At 36.9% G+C, this 13,335-nt stretch overlaps 2 protein-coding genes across 7 annotated transcripts; both read right to left on the bottom strand.

Moving 5' to 3' along the window:
• Window positions 1–1,028: 1,028 nt before the first annotated feature.
• On the bottom strand, window positions 1,029–4,181 carry LOC120283024. Of its 6 annotated transcripts, XM_039289848.1 has the most exons (7): window positions 3,985–4,181; window positions 3,828–3,885; window positions 3,651–3,712; window positions 3,139–3,189; window positions 1,796–1,898; window positions 1,395–1,555; window positions 1,029–1,302 (listed from the first exon to the last, which is right to left on the bottom strand). In XM_039289848.1, exons 5-7 carry the CDS (start codon window positions 1,883–1,885, stop codon window positions 1,200–1,202), a joined length of 354 nt encoding a protein of 117 aa, XP_039145782.1. In that variant the 5' UTR covers window positions 1,886–1,898; window positions 3,139–3,189; window positions 3,651–3,712; window positions 3,828–3,885; window positions 3,985–4,181; the 3' UTR covers window positions 1,029–1,199. The 6 variants fall into 6 exon arrangements, with proteins under 6 accessions (XP_039145782.1, XP_039145781.1, XP_039145777.1 ...); XM_039289847.1 differs by having other exon boundaries at window positions 1,395–1,898; window positions 3,651–3,702; XM_039289843.1 differs by having other exon boundaries at window positions 1,395–1,898.
• Window positions 2,946–8,753, bottom strand: LOC120282866. Its single transcript, XM_039289702.1, has 7 exons — window positions 8,149–8,753; window positions 7,132–8,072; window positions 5,699–7,039; window positions 5,504–5,636; window positions 3,828–3,885; window positions 3,646–3,712; window positions 2,946–3,070 (listed from the first exon to the last, which is right to left on the bottom strand). Exons 1-7 carry the CDS (start codon window positions 8,751–8,753, stop codon window positions 2,946–2,948), a joined length of 3,270 nt encoding a protein of 1,089 aa, XP_039145636.1.
• Window positions 8,754–13,335: the final 4,582 nt, after the last annotated feature.

The following is a 13,335-nucleotide window of genomic DNA, read 5'->3' on the forward strand; positions in this document are numbered from 1 at the left end:
TATTTAAATTATAACGTTAAGTTTAAATTGTTTAAAGTCTACAATATAACCCAGATTAAAAAAAAATACGCCGAAGCCACCCGGTAACTTATAGTTACATAGCCAACGATCATTTAGTTTATTGGCATCGGGTCCCTTACGTAGGGTGTTCGTCTCGAGTGTCGAGCGTGGCTCCCCGAGTTCGATCCCCATCTCACGCAAAATAAGCAAGATTTGTGCAGCATGGCTGCTTCTCCCACGCTGCTCGTCTCTCGAGCTCCGACGCTATTACCTTTTTCAAAAACTTATAGTTACATATCATGTACTTTTACCGAAGGCTCTTGATAAAAGTCAATTTAAATATTTATTAAGTTAGGAATTGGGGAGGGGTTGTAGCAACTTGAGGTGGAAAATTGGAAGAATGATGTATAATATTTTGATTTAAACGTATTTATAAAATAATTCATTTGCAGTCATTTTTAAATCAAAATGAAATCTAAGCATTAATGCCCCAGTTAATTAAAATAGTAGATGAAGTAGATGTTTGGAATATACAGTTTTTGTCATAAAAATAAAAAAAAAAAAATACATAGATAGCCATTCAGGATTTTTTTAAAATTGAAAAATATGATGGAAACTCATATCATTTAATAGTTAATTAAGCTCAAATTAATTATTTGATTATTAAATCTAGAAAAGTTAAATGTTTTAAAAAATTAAATCCATAATATTTTTGAAAGCCACTCATGACTACTCTTAACTAATTGTTGAGAGTTTGGACGTGCTTGTTACATTTCCTTATACAAAAATAAAATAATAATCAATAATTTATCATAAAAATAATAGTTGTTTACCAAATTAATGAAATATATGGCTAATAACAATTTTTGTTTAATTAATACACATTTTAATCTTAAACTTATTTAAATTTCCTTTTACTAAAGCCTTGCTCCATAGTCTCCTAGATAGCAGAAACAAACACTTCTTAAATCACAACTCACTCATCTTTTCATAGAACTCATGCTCTTGTCCAGTTATACAAAATTCATTAATCTGAAAATCAAGTCTCAAAATATAAAGCTATTGTTGGTAAAGACAAATTAACAGACATGAGAAATACATTTCATCAAATCTTCAGACATCAGAAAAGTGACTACAAATATATCTCAGTACATAGAACTCAGACATGTTAGCTTGATTAAACAACCACAACAGAAAATTCATCTCCGTCTTCTCTCCTCATTGTACCGTGACTGTAGTTGATGTATCTCCGCATCGGTCACCCTCCCCATATTCTTTAACCCCATCAGGATAAACTCAGATCTGCAACAAAAAAACAAATTTGAATCATACACAAAGATAATGATGCTACACAAACTTAAAGCAATGAGCTGAGAAATGAATGAGAAACATACCTGGTAAGACCTGCATCATTTTCTCTCTTGTTGTCTCTGAAAGTGGCATCCTCCAAGTAGTACATAAATCTCCCAAAAGCCATAGACCACAGATAAAATACAGGAACACCAACCAAGCAGTACCTTTTGATGAAATCTTCAGACACTGCTCCGAAAAAAGGCTGCAAAACTTCAATCCTTAGCAGCAACAACAACAATTTCACACTAATACATAGTGTGGTGATGACCACCATCAAAGTCAATAAGATGACCATCATGCCCTTCATGTATCTACTACTGTTCTTCTTGGTTATCTTGGAGATGATGATAGCAAGAAAACCCATAAAATACTCGATTCCTTCTGACACTCCAAATCCTATGACGAGAAGGAATCCAAAAAAAAATTTCTCAGATGGACTAACCCAAGAGACATTTCTTGTCCAGTTGACAGTGATGCAGAAGACGATGTAGCTCAGCATGAGGGCCATGGCCTGTATGATCTTCAACTCCATTGGTGAGAGGCACCTGGAATAAGCCATGAATCACAGAAACACAAATGAGAAGTCATTATTTTACAATAACAAAGAAGAAAAAAACTGGCATCCCGTTGTGGGGGCTAAAGCCTGGCAAGAGCTCTAATCATCTCTCATCTAATAAAATTACATTATAAAATTTTTCCCTGTATTTTAAGTGATAATCTGAGATTAACAATGCTTCTTCTAAGAAAAATAAGTTATACATGCTGTTCATTTCCAAAGATAAACCAGTCACGAAAAGGTTTTCACATGATTGACAACTGCAGGGTCATGCTTGGCATATTAAATCGAAAGAAACCACCAGATTAAGTAGCCAAAACTTGTAAACAAAGTTCTCAACAATTTCAGACAACCAAGGGAGAAACAAGGAAGATAAAAACTAAGGTTTTGGAGGTGATTAATGCCTAGCTACTTTTGATCAGAACATAAAAATGAGAGCCTGTAGAATCAAAAGCATATTTGTTTATATCTCTCCGGATCCTTAAAACAAGTCAACCTAATCAACTGAATAACCATAAGCAGGTTTTCTTAAAAGTTGCTGAGGGTGCTAAGTCTACTTTGAAGATGAAGCCTGTCACTTCCTTTCTTGTGAACTCTTTCAGAAATATATATAGAATATGCAGAGCTTATTGCTCAATGAATTAGACTAAAAAAAACGCATCTGTTGTGCCAAACTAAAAACAAGACAAACTAAATCCAAATATCAAAATTTTCAAAAGTTTTTAAAATAAACACTCCCAAATTGTACTCTTCTCAAAATTTACATGTGATACAAATACAAACATTTTTCAAAATATATCACGTTTCATAACTATTTGGATCATTGTTAATAATGGGAGGCAAATGCACAGTAATAAGCCAGCTACAAGGCACTGAGTTGATTTTAGGTAATGAGAGAGTTCTTAAATCACTACTCTCTTGATTATATTGTACTAAGCTAAATTTGATGAGCATTCATTGATGAGTTCTGATTTCCATACAAGCACTCATTTATGCAAGTAAACTGAATAAATAATCTTTAACCAATTGTAGTATATCAAATCAATAGTTCCCCTCCTTTGACCTCATAATCAAAAAAAAATAAACAATCTGGAAAAGGGATAATCACTTTTATAACCTCAATGAAAAAATTTCTGGCAGCCTCATAATCAACAGCTAAAACTGCTCCAATTCAACAGGAAACACGCACGCAAAAACATAAAAAACATAAAATCAGTATGTGGATATACCTGAACGGAGAATGGTCGGTGTATTTAGCTCTCAAAGGCAGCCTCACCTACCTATCAAATGGTTCGCAAAATAAGAAACGTGAGTGAATAATAGAAGATAAAGTGATAGCATGATAGTTGCCCAATATCCAATCAGTGCATGTAATCATAAACAGTTTACCAGTTTTTTTTGCATCCTTTAGTTACAAATCAATATGTTGATAAAATAATTGAAGCTATGTACCAAATTATTGAAGTACAAAATTAAATACATTTTAATGAATGATTCCTTAGCTGTCCTCATTAACCAAACTCACATTAAGAAACAAATTAGTAATTAAACCAATCTCATATAATGTATGAAGTAACATTTATGATACTGAAAGTCTTGGTAGTTCTGAAATTAGGCATATTGCATAACCAAAATGAAGAAAAGAAATAATAGTTCATAACCAAAGAAGAGCAATTCCCCTCATGCATTAGAAAACAATAATAAGAAAGATGTGATTATTAAAACAAAGTGGAAACCAAACCTATCACCCTTCACCCTTCTGATGATCAGACCCTTCCGTGAACTCCGGCGAGCTCTAGCAACCTAGAAGAAGTTCAGGTTATCAGACAACAATAAAAAGATAAACAAATAGTATAACTGATCATTCAGCCCACCAAGAAGAACCAAATAGAAATATTGGAGAATGCTGGACTCTCACCCAACTTCCTTCAAGTCCGGCGATGAGCTCCGGCGACTGACGGAGAAACTCAACTAATCTGAAAACGATAACTAAAAAGATAAACAAATAGGACAACAAATCATTCAGCCTGCCAAGAAAAACAAAACGGAAAGATCGGAGAATGCCAGACTCTCACCCTTCCCATGATCGGGCCCTTCCTTCAACTCCGACGAGCTCCGGTGACCCTCGAAGAAGCGGAGGGGAAAGCAACCCAAGAGAGCCTAAGGCCGAGCCACCCAATCCGTGTTTTCCGGCGGCGATGCAAACCCTAGGGTTCAATTGGGGTTGGGTAACGAGATCGGTGTTGGGGTTTAGAGAGAGAGAGAGAGAGATGGGCACGAGCTGGAGAAAAAATAAATAAATAAATTTAAACATAATTAAAAATAATAAAAAAATTAGAGTGGTCTGATAATTTAATTTAGTACATATTGTTTATAGTTATTAAATATAAATTAATCGCATATAAAAAAATTATATATTAAATACCTTATAATATTGTTGATATATATAAATATTTACTAAAACATAGTTAATAAATGCTAAATATTTGTTTATCTAATCAATTTCAAAAAGCTAAATATTAATAAATCTTGGTGGTGTGAAGGAATATATATCAATATTATATCAAATTAAAATAATTTTTTTATAAATACTCATATTAAAATAAAAAAAATGCAATTTCTTTATAAATTACTAATTATATTATTAATATAAAATAATAATTTTTAAAAATAAATTATTTAAGTAAAAATAAAAATATGCGAGTAGATATTTAATTTGCAGTCATAAAGTTGCTTTAATATGAACTAGTTGTATCTATGGACCTTGATCATCATTATAAATAAGTAAATATCCGATTTATTCTAACAGTTATAAAATTTCATTGGTATAAAGCTTTTGTAATTACAAAATTTGATCATCACTATAAATAATTTAACTGTCATTAAATAAACGTCAATATGTATAATATTTATACTAACAAAAGACAAGTGACAATAAATATCCGATTTATGTTGATAATTATAATTTTTTTGTTGGTATGAACAATCTTTAGATATAGATTTTGACAGTCACTATAAATAGATGCGTTGATATAAATAGTTTATCCTTTACGAAATTTGATTGTCACTATAAATAAATAAATAATATATGGTTTTTTTTATAGTCAATTCAACACACAAATTAGGGTTCCGTTGATTTTAGTCGATTCAACTCACAAATCTTGGGTTCAGTTGATGATGCAACAAAGAAGAGATGGGTAAGTATGGCAAAGTAAAGGGGTAATGTGTTTTACACCTTATTTTGTCTGGAACAGATGCAAGGTAGAAAAAGATTATTAAATTATATAGTATTTGATTTGAAGGTAAAGAAAAAAATAAAGTTATATATTAAATTACAAAAATACCTTTTAAACTTTTTAAACAAATACAATTGAGATTCTTAAACAAATGTTCTGATATGAAAATATTTAACTGTGACACTGGATTTAATATTGGGTATGTTTTTTTTTTAAAAAAAAAGTGGATAAACCACAGTCATACCATAATAAAGCCAGAACAAACACAGTACAACAGAAGTCCACTAGCTGTGGAACCCAACAAAAAAGAGGAACAACGGGCCTCCTCCTAACCCACATATAAAACAAAAATAACTACCTCACTACATCATCCAGAGCCTCCCCAGTCGACTGTGGCACCACTGCCCCCTCAGACTGAGGTCCCGTGAAATCTAAACTGCGCCTAATGGAGGAAATAGAATCATCAAGAGTCGATCTCAACCCATCCGGAGCTGCAGAGACCAAGATAAAATGAAATGATCAGCTTTGACTAAAACAGCATGCGGGCTCACACATTTATCTGCAAAAATAACATCATTTCTCGCAAGCCAAATAGCCCACACAAAAGCTTTGAAGACCCCGTCCCCCATCACGCGAACTGCGCCCGGCAAGGTAGCCCGCCAAACCCCCCACAGTACCGACATCAACCTCGGAAGCGCCGGTAACTGGACTACTTTACTAAGTTGTGCCCACACTTCCAAGGAGAAACGACATTGTAAGAAAAGATGATCCACAGATTCCACCGCTTCGTGACACAGCACACATGTGTCAGTCGGAAGCTTGTTACATCTCCGTTTAGCCAGATTTTCGAGAGTCAGGATTTTATCCTTCCAAGCTAACCAGTTGAAGATATTGACCTTCCGCGGGCAAGGTCCTTTCCAAAAAAACTTAGCAATTGGGCACCGAAGGCCCCCGTCATTCAGGCGGTCGTAGAAGGATTTGACAGAGAAGGAACCATTGGCGTTCAAGCTCCAAAACCTCACATCCTTATCAAGCCCGGCGGGGGAGATCCAGTTGACAAGGAGCATCTCAGAGTCAGTGTGCTCATCCGAAAATGGTTGTTGAACAAGAAGATGCCTCAAGTCGAACACAGAAGCATTCTGCATTGGAGAGGCCAAAAACTCATTCGGCCAAAGATGCATAGGTGCGCGGCCATTGAGCCATCTGTCCTTCCAAAATAGCGCCTCCATCCCAAAGTGGACTTTAACCGTAACACACCCATTAAAAGCCGACAAGCCTTTCAGGACCCCCGACCAGAAGAAAGAAACCCTGCCCCGCGGCAGGCTAAACATATTCCAAGACGTCAAATTGTAATTGAATTTAATCACCCTCGCACAACACCAATTTGAATCAGACAAAAATTTCCATCTCCATTTCCCTAGCAGGGCCATATTGAAAACAGACAGATTTAATATGCCCCAACCACCCTGTTCCTTCGAGCGACATATAGCCTGCCAAGCAACGAGACGGCACCTAGGGATATCCATGTCAGGACCCGACCACAAGAAATCTCGGCGGATCCGGTCAATCTCTTTAATGACCCATTTGGGAAGGCAAAACATGGACATCCAAAATGTCGGCAAGGAGGAAAGGACCGAATTTAAAAGAGTGAGCCTGCCACCGATAGATAGATAATTTGATTTCCACGTCGACAGGCGGCTTTTGATTTTGTCAATTAAACTCCTCCAGTCATGATTACGAGGCCTTCTTCCGGAAATCGGAATGCCCAGATAGGTAACCGGGAGACGGCTCACGGAACAACAAAAGGTATTCGCGGTCCTCTCATCCGGTAGCTGGTGCGGGTCGCTAGAGAAAAGACAAGTCTTGGCAAAGTTGGTTTCCAAACCCGAGAGCCCTTCAAAAACCAGTAAAATCATCTTAATGATACGCAAATCTTCCGCCCCCCAGTGGTCACAATCAGGAGGTCATCCGCATAGTGTAAGTTACAGATGCTACCAACTTCCCCTACCGGGACACCGACCAAAATTTGAGAAAACAGCGCGTTCTCAAACAAAGTGCTCAGCACATCCGTAACCAAAACAAACAACAGCGGAGACAGCGGATCACCTTGCCTAAGGCCACGCTGATATCTAACGTACCCTCTGGGGGACCCATTAATGAGGATGGAGGCTTTCGACATACTTAGAAGGTTGCAAATCCACCCTATCCATTTTGTACCAAAACCTCGAGCTTTTAGCAACTCTAACAAAAATTCCCAGTCAACCGAGTCAAACGCCTTAGCAAAGTCCACTTTTAACACATGGTCATCCATCTTCCTTTTATGGATACTGAATAACAATTCCTCAGCCGTAGCAATATTGTCTAAGATGCATCTACCTTTCAAAAAGGCCGACTGGGAATGGTCCACCAGCGAAGCCATCACCGTGCTGAGCCTCGAAGCTAGAATCTTGGAAATGATTTTTAGGGAGGAATTAATGAGACTGATCGGTCGGTAATCCCCCGGGGATACCGGGCTGGAAATCTTAGGTATGAGAACAATGCTTGCCCAATTAATACGCTCCAAGTTCGCCCTCCCATCGTAAAAGTCCTCACACATCTTCAAAACCTCAACTTTGACAGTCTCCCAGTATGATTTAAAGAAAAGCAGTGGGAACCCATCAGGACCCGGTGCCTTGTCGCTCCCAAGATCAAAAACAGCCTTTTTGACTTCCTCAATAGTGAAAGGTCGCTCCAATTGAGATAAATCAACCCTAGCTTTATTCGTTAAAAGCCTATTTAGGTCCACCTTAAAGCGAAATGGGCGTTGTTGACCAAAAAGCGCGCGAAAGCGGTTTTCAAAAACCTTACCAATCTCCCTGACCTCCGAAAAAAACTCCTCCCCGATCTTGACAGAGGGGATAAAATTGATAGTTTTTTTCTGCCGCTGGCTACATGAATGAAAAATATCTAGTGTTTTCATCCCCTTCCTGGAGCCAACGTAGTCTACATCTCTGTTTCCAATACAACTCCTCCTGCTTGCGAATCACCTCCAATCTCTCCCATAAACCCACCTCCTCTGCGGATTCCCCGAGATACGGAGGCTCGGATTCCTTGATGATATCCAAAATCTCCAACTCTTGAAGGAGGTCAAGCTTACGCAACTTAATGGACCCGAAACTTTCCTTGGACCAAACACGCAATTTATCCCTGAGCACTTGCAACTTTTTAGCAATCACAAAAGCCCCACAGCCCTGCGGATTGCAGCTAGCCCACCACTGGGAAACCAAACTGGCGAAGCCATCCACCGTAGTCCAAGTGAGCTCGAAACGGAACGGCCTAGGGTTATAGCAGTGCATGCCGACCTCAAGTCTAATAGGCACATGGTCGGAGCCAAGGCGAGGAAGACAATTTTGGATCAGTCTAGGGAACATCTCAGCCCAAGCTCCATTGACAATAAACCTGTCTAGTTTCACCCAAGTGGGGTTCACTTGCCCGTTCGACCACGTGAAACGTCTACCCCTGGAAGGAGGTTCAAAAAGCTTCAAGTCATGAATAAACGAAGACGCATCCCTAATATCCGAAAGATTAGGAGGCCCACCAATCTTATCCCCCCAAGAAAAAAATAGCATTGAAATCCCCACCAACCACCCAAGGAATATCCGGGGCAGGACAACATCCCCGAATCTCCTCCCAAAAATCCGATGGGTAAACTACATATTTAGTCACTAAACTATTCACGTTTTCCTAATCTGGTCACTAAACAAAAAAAAATTTCAATTGGGTCACTAACGTTAACATTTCATTCCAATCAAGTCACTCGCCACAACGCCGTTACCCTGATGCTGAGCTGGCGCGCCACGTCACCTGACACGTGTCAGATGTTTGGTTGTTGACGTGGCATTCCACTTCAAACGAATGGTCTAATTGAATTTTTTTTTATTTAGTGACCTGATTAGGAAAATGCAAATAGTTTAGTGACTAAATATGTAGATTATTTTAGCATCCTGTGCATTTGTTCTTTAAATGAAAAGGAACATAACAAAAATAAAACACTAGTGAAAAAAATTGTTCAAAAAAACATCTATTTTTGTAACATGACAAAAACACAAGTATTTTTCTCCCAAAAAAACACCACTATCATAATGTAACATAATTAAAGACATACATTAGTTTCTAGTTGCTCGAACACAACAAAAATTGCCAACCCATTTTTGGCATTCTCGAGCTATTACAAAAAGAACAAAAAAACTTAAGTAATGTTTACACAATTAGGGCAACCTCGCCAATAACAGTCTTTCTTGTCATGTCTTCTATTTGATGCTATCTCTTTATGTTGCCTCTTCCCCTTGGCTGCAATTCCATTTTTTGTTGAATCTCTCATATACCTTGATGCCACTGGCCTTCCATGTGGTCTATGTGGTTGGGTATTTGCAGAAATGGTTACATTGGTACAAGAATTTTGCGTGTTAATAAGCACTTGAGAAGAAACCTGCACAAAAGAAGCTTATGGTACTCTTGTCTTATACCCATTGCAGATTATAATTAGCATTCTCATTCAAGATTTTAGATTAGAACATGCAAACCAAGATTATAATTATTAATCACAAAACAACACATAAAGACAATAATCCTTGATACTATGCACAAGCTTAGTTAGAATTACCTTTGGCCTTGTATCTGATTGTATCATTTCACTTTGAGAAGATTGACCACCTTGATTTACAGTCTGATCAGGAATCTACAAGATGCCATCCATGTTTTGAATATTGTAAAAGACTAATAATTCTAAGTTAAACATAAAAAAAAGCCTAAATTAAAAAGTTCTTACAGTTGCCATCCACCTAACAGTCCCAATAGGTTGTTGGCTTGACATATTCTGCCTAGTTGGGCAAGGTCCCTGAATTAAGAGGAAAGAATCAGCATCTGACAAAGATTGAAGATCAACATATTCATTCAATATTATAAACACAAATTACAACATAACACATAAAGAAAAAACATGTGGCATCCTAAAAAAAGAAAGAAACACCATATTTGAAGAAATGAGATTATGCACAAGTTTCGTGGAAATTACCTCTGGCCTTTCACTTTGAGAAAATACAATATCTTGATTTACAGTGGGCATCCATCTAACAGATCTGATAGGTTGTTGGCTTGACATATTGCTATTTGCAGTAGGTTCCTATGAGAAATTAATTCAAAAATTATTATCTCTTAATGGGCAAAGCATTTGCACATTGGTTTTTATTTATCTGTCCATGTGTATGCATTTGGCCACTCACCAGCCTAGTATCATTTGTCGATTGCCTTCTTATGGGTCCAACAGCTTTTTTAGTCTACCAAAATTATAGAACATCACATTAGTTTGCAATTAGTTAAGAGATATAATTATGACAAAAAAAAAAAATACTCACATGCATTTTAGATATTCTTTTGTTACCACCAACTTGACCCTTACATGTCCTTGCATTGTGCCCTGACTGGCCACATTTCCTGCAAGTCATATGTACTCCCTTCTTAGAAATTTTACTATGTTGAGTAGGTGTTTCATCCATTTCTTTTCTTCTACTCTTGTGTGGTCTGCCAGGAGGCCTTCTCAACATTGGAGGCAGGATTGGCTCCATGTTCTCCACATGACTCCATTGTTTAGATCCTCTGATAGGTTGAATGAAGTGAGAGTAGATCTGTAGCTGTGTCTCCTTGTGGTAGCATGAATGAACATATTCCTCTGGCTTTTCTTCAGTGGTAAAAAACACTGCAACTGCATGACTGCATGGTATACCTGTGAGATCCCACTTTCTACATGAGCAGCTCTGAATCTCCAAATCAACAATGTGTTGATCTGCTGGGCCACATGAAACCTGGAATTTTCTCCCACCAGCATGCCTAGACCAACACCTGCTAGACTCCTCAATTATCTTGTCAAGTTTTTTCTGAATTTTACGACATAAAGGCCCTGTGTATTTTTCAGCTGCTTCTCTTTTCATGGCAATTCTTTGCATAAGCTTGGTCCTTATGGTTTCCATCATGGTTAATATAGGCTTATCCCTTGCCTCCAAAAATGTACTTGTTGAAGCACTCACACAGGTTGTTAAGAAGCATGTCACACTTGTAGCTTGGAGAAAAAGTAAGCCTTGCACCAATGTCTAGGGTCTTTGTCTTCCAACCATTTGTAAGCGCTCCGATAAAGTCCTCATCCCCCTCATTGCATCTTCATATTCTTTCAAGTAAGTGGACCTTGCAGCTTTCCATAAAAAGTCCTTCAATGCTTTCCCCTTGTTTGTGGGTCGGGACTTGAAGTTGGTGTACAAATGCCTCACACAATTTCTGTGCTCGGCATTTGGCACCAACTCAAGCAAAGCATCAACAAGTCCCTGTTAAGTTTCAATTAAATAAACCCTGTGCTATCTAAATTAAGGATGATTAATTATAAATACGCAAAAGCTGAAAAATACCTTCTGCTTGTCTGACATAAATGCCCAATGGTAGGAATTGACTATGTCAAAATCTTGTATGAGCAGCTCAATAAACCAATACCATGACTGAGAATTTTCACTCTCAACTATAGCATATGCAAGAGGGTACATACAATCATTGGCATCAATTCCAACTGCCACCATTAAATGGCCCCCACAATACCCTTTCAAGAAGCATGCATCTAGGCTAATAATGGGCCTACAACCTGCTTTGAACCCCTCCTTGCATGCTTGAAGGCAAACATACATCCTTAAAAATAATCTGCAGTCCAAGAAGCAAATTGTGGTGGTTCCAATGTTTGCTTGCCTAAGTTCTTGCAAATAGTCATAAATTTTGGAGTATTGGTCCTTGGCATTCCCTAATACCAGTTCTAGTGCTATTTGTTTAGCCCTATAGCACTTACTCAAATGAACTAATAAATTAAAATCCCTTCTCACATCCTGTTGTAATGATGTGATTGAGTACTTATGGTCAGCTGCAAATTTGTGCAAATAATGGGATGCCATCCATTTTGAAGTAACATTTCTGTTCTTTATATCCTTTGAACATGTGTGCTCACTGTTATAAGTTTTAATTTGCCATGTGTTGTCCGATTTATCACTTGAGTTCATTTTTGATCCCCATAACACCCAAGTACAATTTTCTTTACAAATGGCTTTCACCCTAAGTTTATCATTCCTCACAAACTTCAAATTGTACCTATTTCTCCTTCCATACTGCTTTATAGCTTCTTTAAGTGCCTCCTATCTGAAAATATCATTCCTTTTTCTATTTTAGGATTTTCCATATCAATTTCTTGGTTAAATTCTTGCCACCTCTTCATTGAGCCTAAGTCATCAGATTCATCTTGACTGTGTAATGAATCAGAGTTCTCATAGTCTGAGTCTTTTCCAAATTCTACACCTAGTTTTCCTTCAGATGACATCTCATGACTTGATGTTGCATAATTCCTCAAGTTCATATCTCCTGTGTCTCTCTCTATCCCCATGTCTACATTAATTTCAAAAGCTTCATCATCATCGTCTACCATATCATAATCACTCTCATGGAATTCAGAATCTGAGCTATCACTGGTAGATCCTGACTGACATTCTGCATGAACATCATAACATTCTTAAGAAAAGAAAATCACTGAAGGATGCATACCAATTTGAAATGTAATAAACCTAAGGAATAGCAATTAATACAACACCTGAGGAATGTTTTGGGGATTGAATTTGATTAGGTGTTTTATGACAAATATACCAAACATTCATGAAAACAAAATCACTGGACAATACCATGCATGACACATATACCAAAAATGCAAGAAAACAAACTTGATGAATGCTTTATTCTATCAAGCATATATTCAGATATATTCATATCTTGATGTATAATGATTTAGGTTTTAATCAAAATGATTAATATTAATGCTTGTGTTATCATCAAATCAAACTGAACAATTACAATATCTTATTCATGTCTTCTTCCTTATATGCATGTTTTTATTAATTGTTTGGCTAACTTTATTTTCTTTTCTTATTTTCATTAAGCATATGAAATCAAATGAGATATATATACACAATATCTGTTTTACTTAATAAAACGTGAACTCAAAATGAACTATGTATATATTTGATTAGCATTAGATATATATAGTATTCATAGTATTACTTTTTTAAGAATATATATTGGTACAACTACAAGTGGGAAATGTCTCAATCTCATGGTTACACTAATTAACACACAATG

This window comes from Dioscorea cayenensis, chromosome 18 (genome assembly GCF_009730915.1).
Source record: "Dioscorea cayenensis subsp. rotundata cultivar TDr96_F1 chromosome 18, TDr96_F1_v2_PseudoChromosome.rev07_lg8_w22 25.fasta, whole genome shotgun sequence".
In the NCBI taxonomy this organism is placed as follows: domain Eukaryota; kingdom Viridiplantae; phylum Streptophyta; class Magnoliopsida; order Dioscoreales; family Dioscoreaceae; genus Dioscorea; species Dioscorea cayenensis.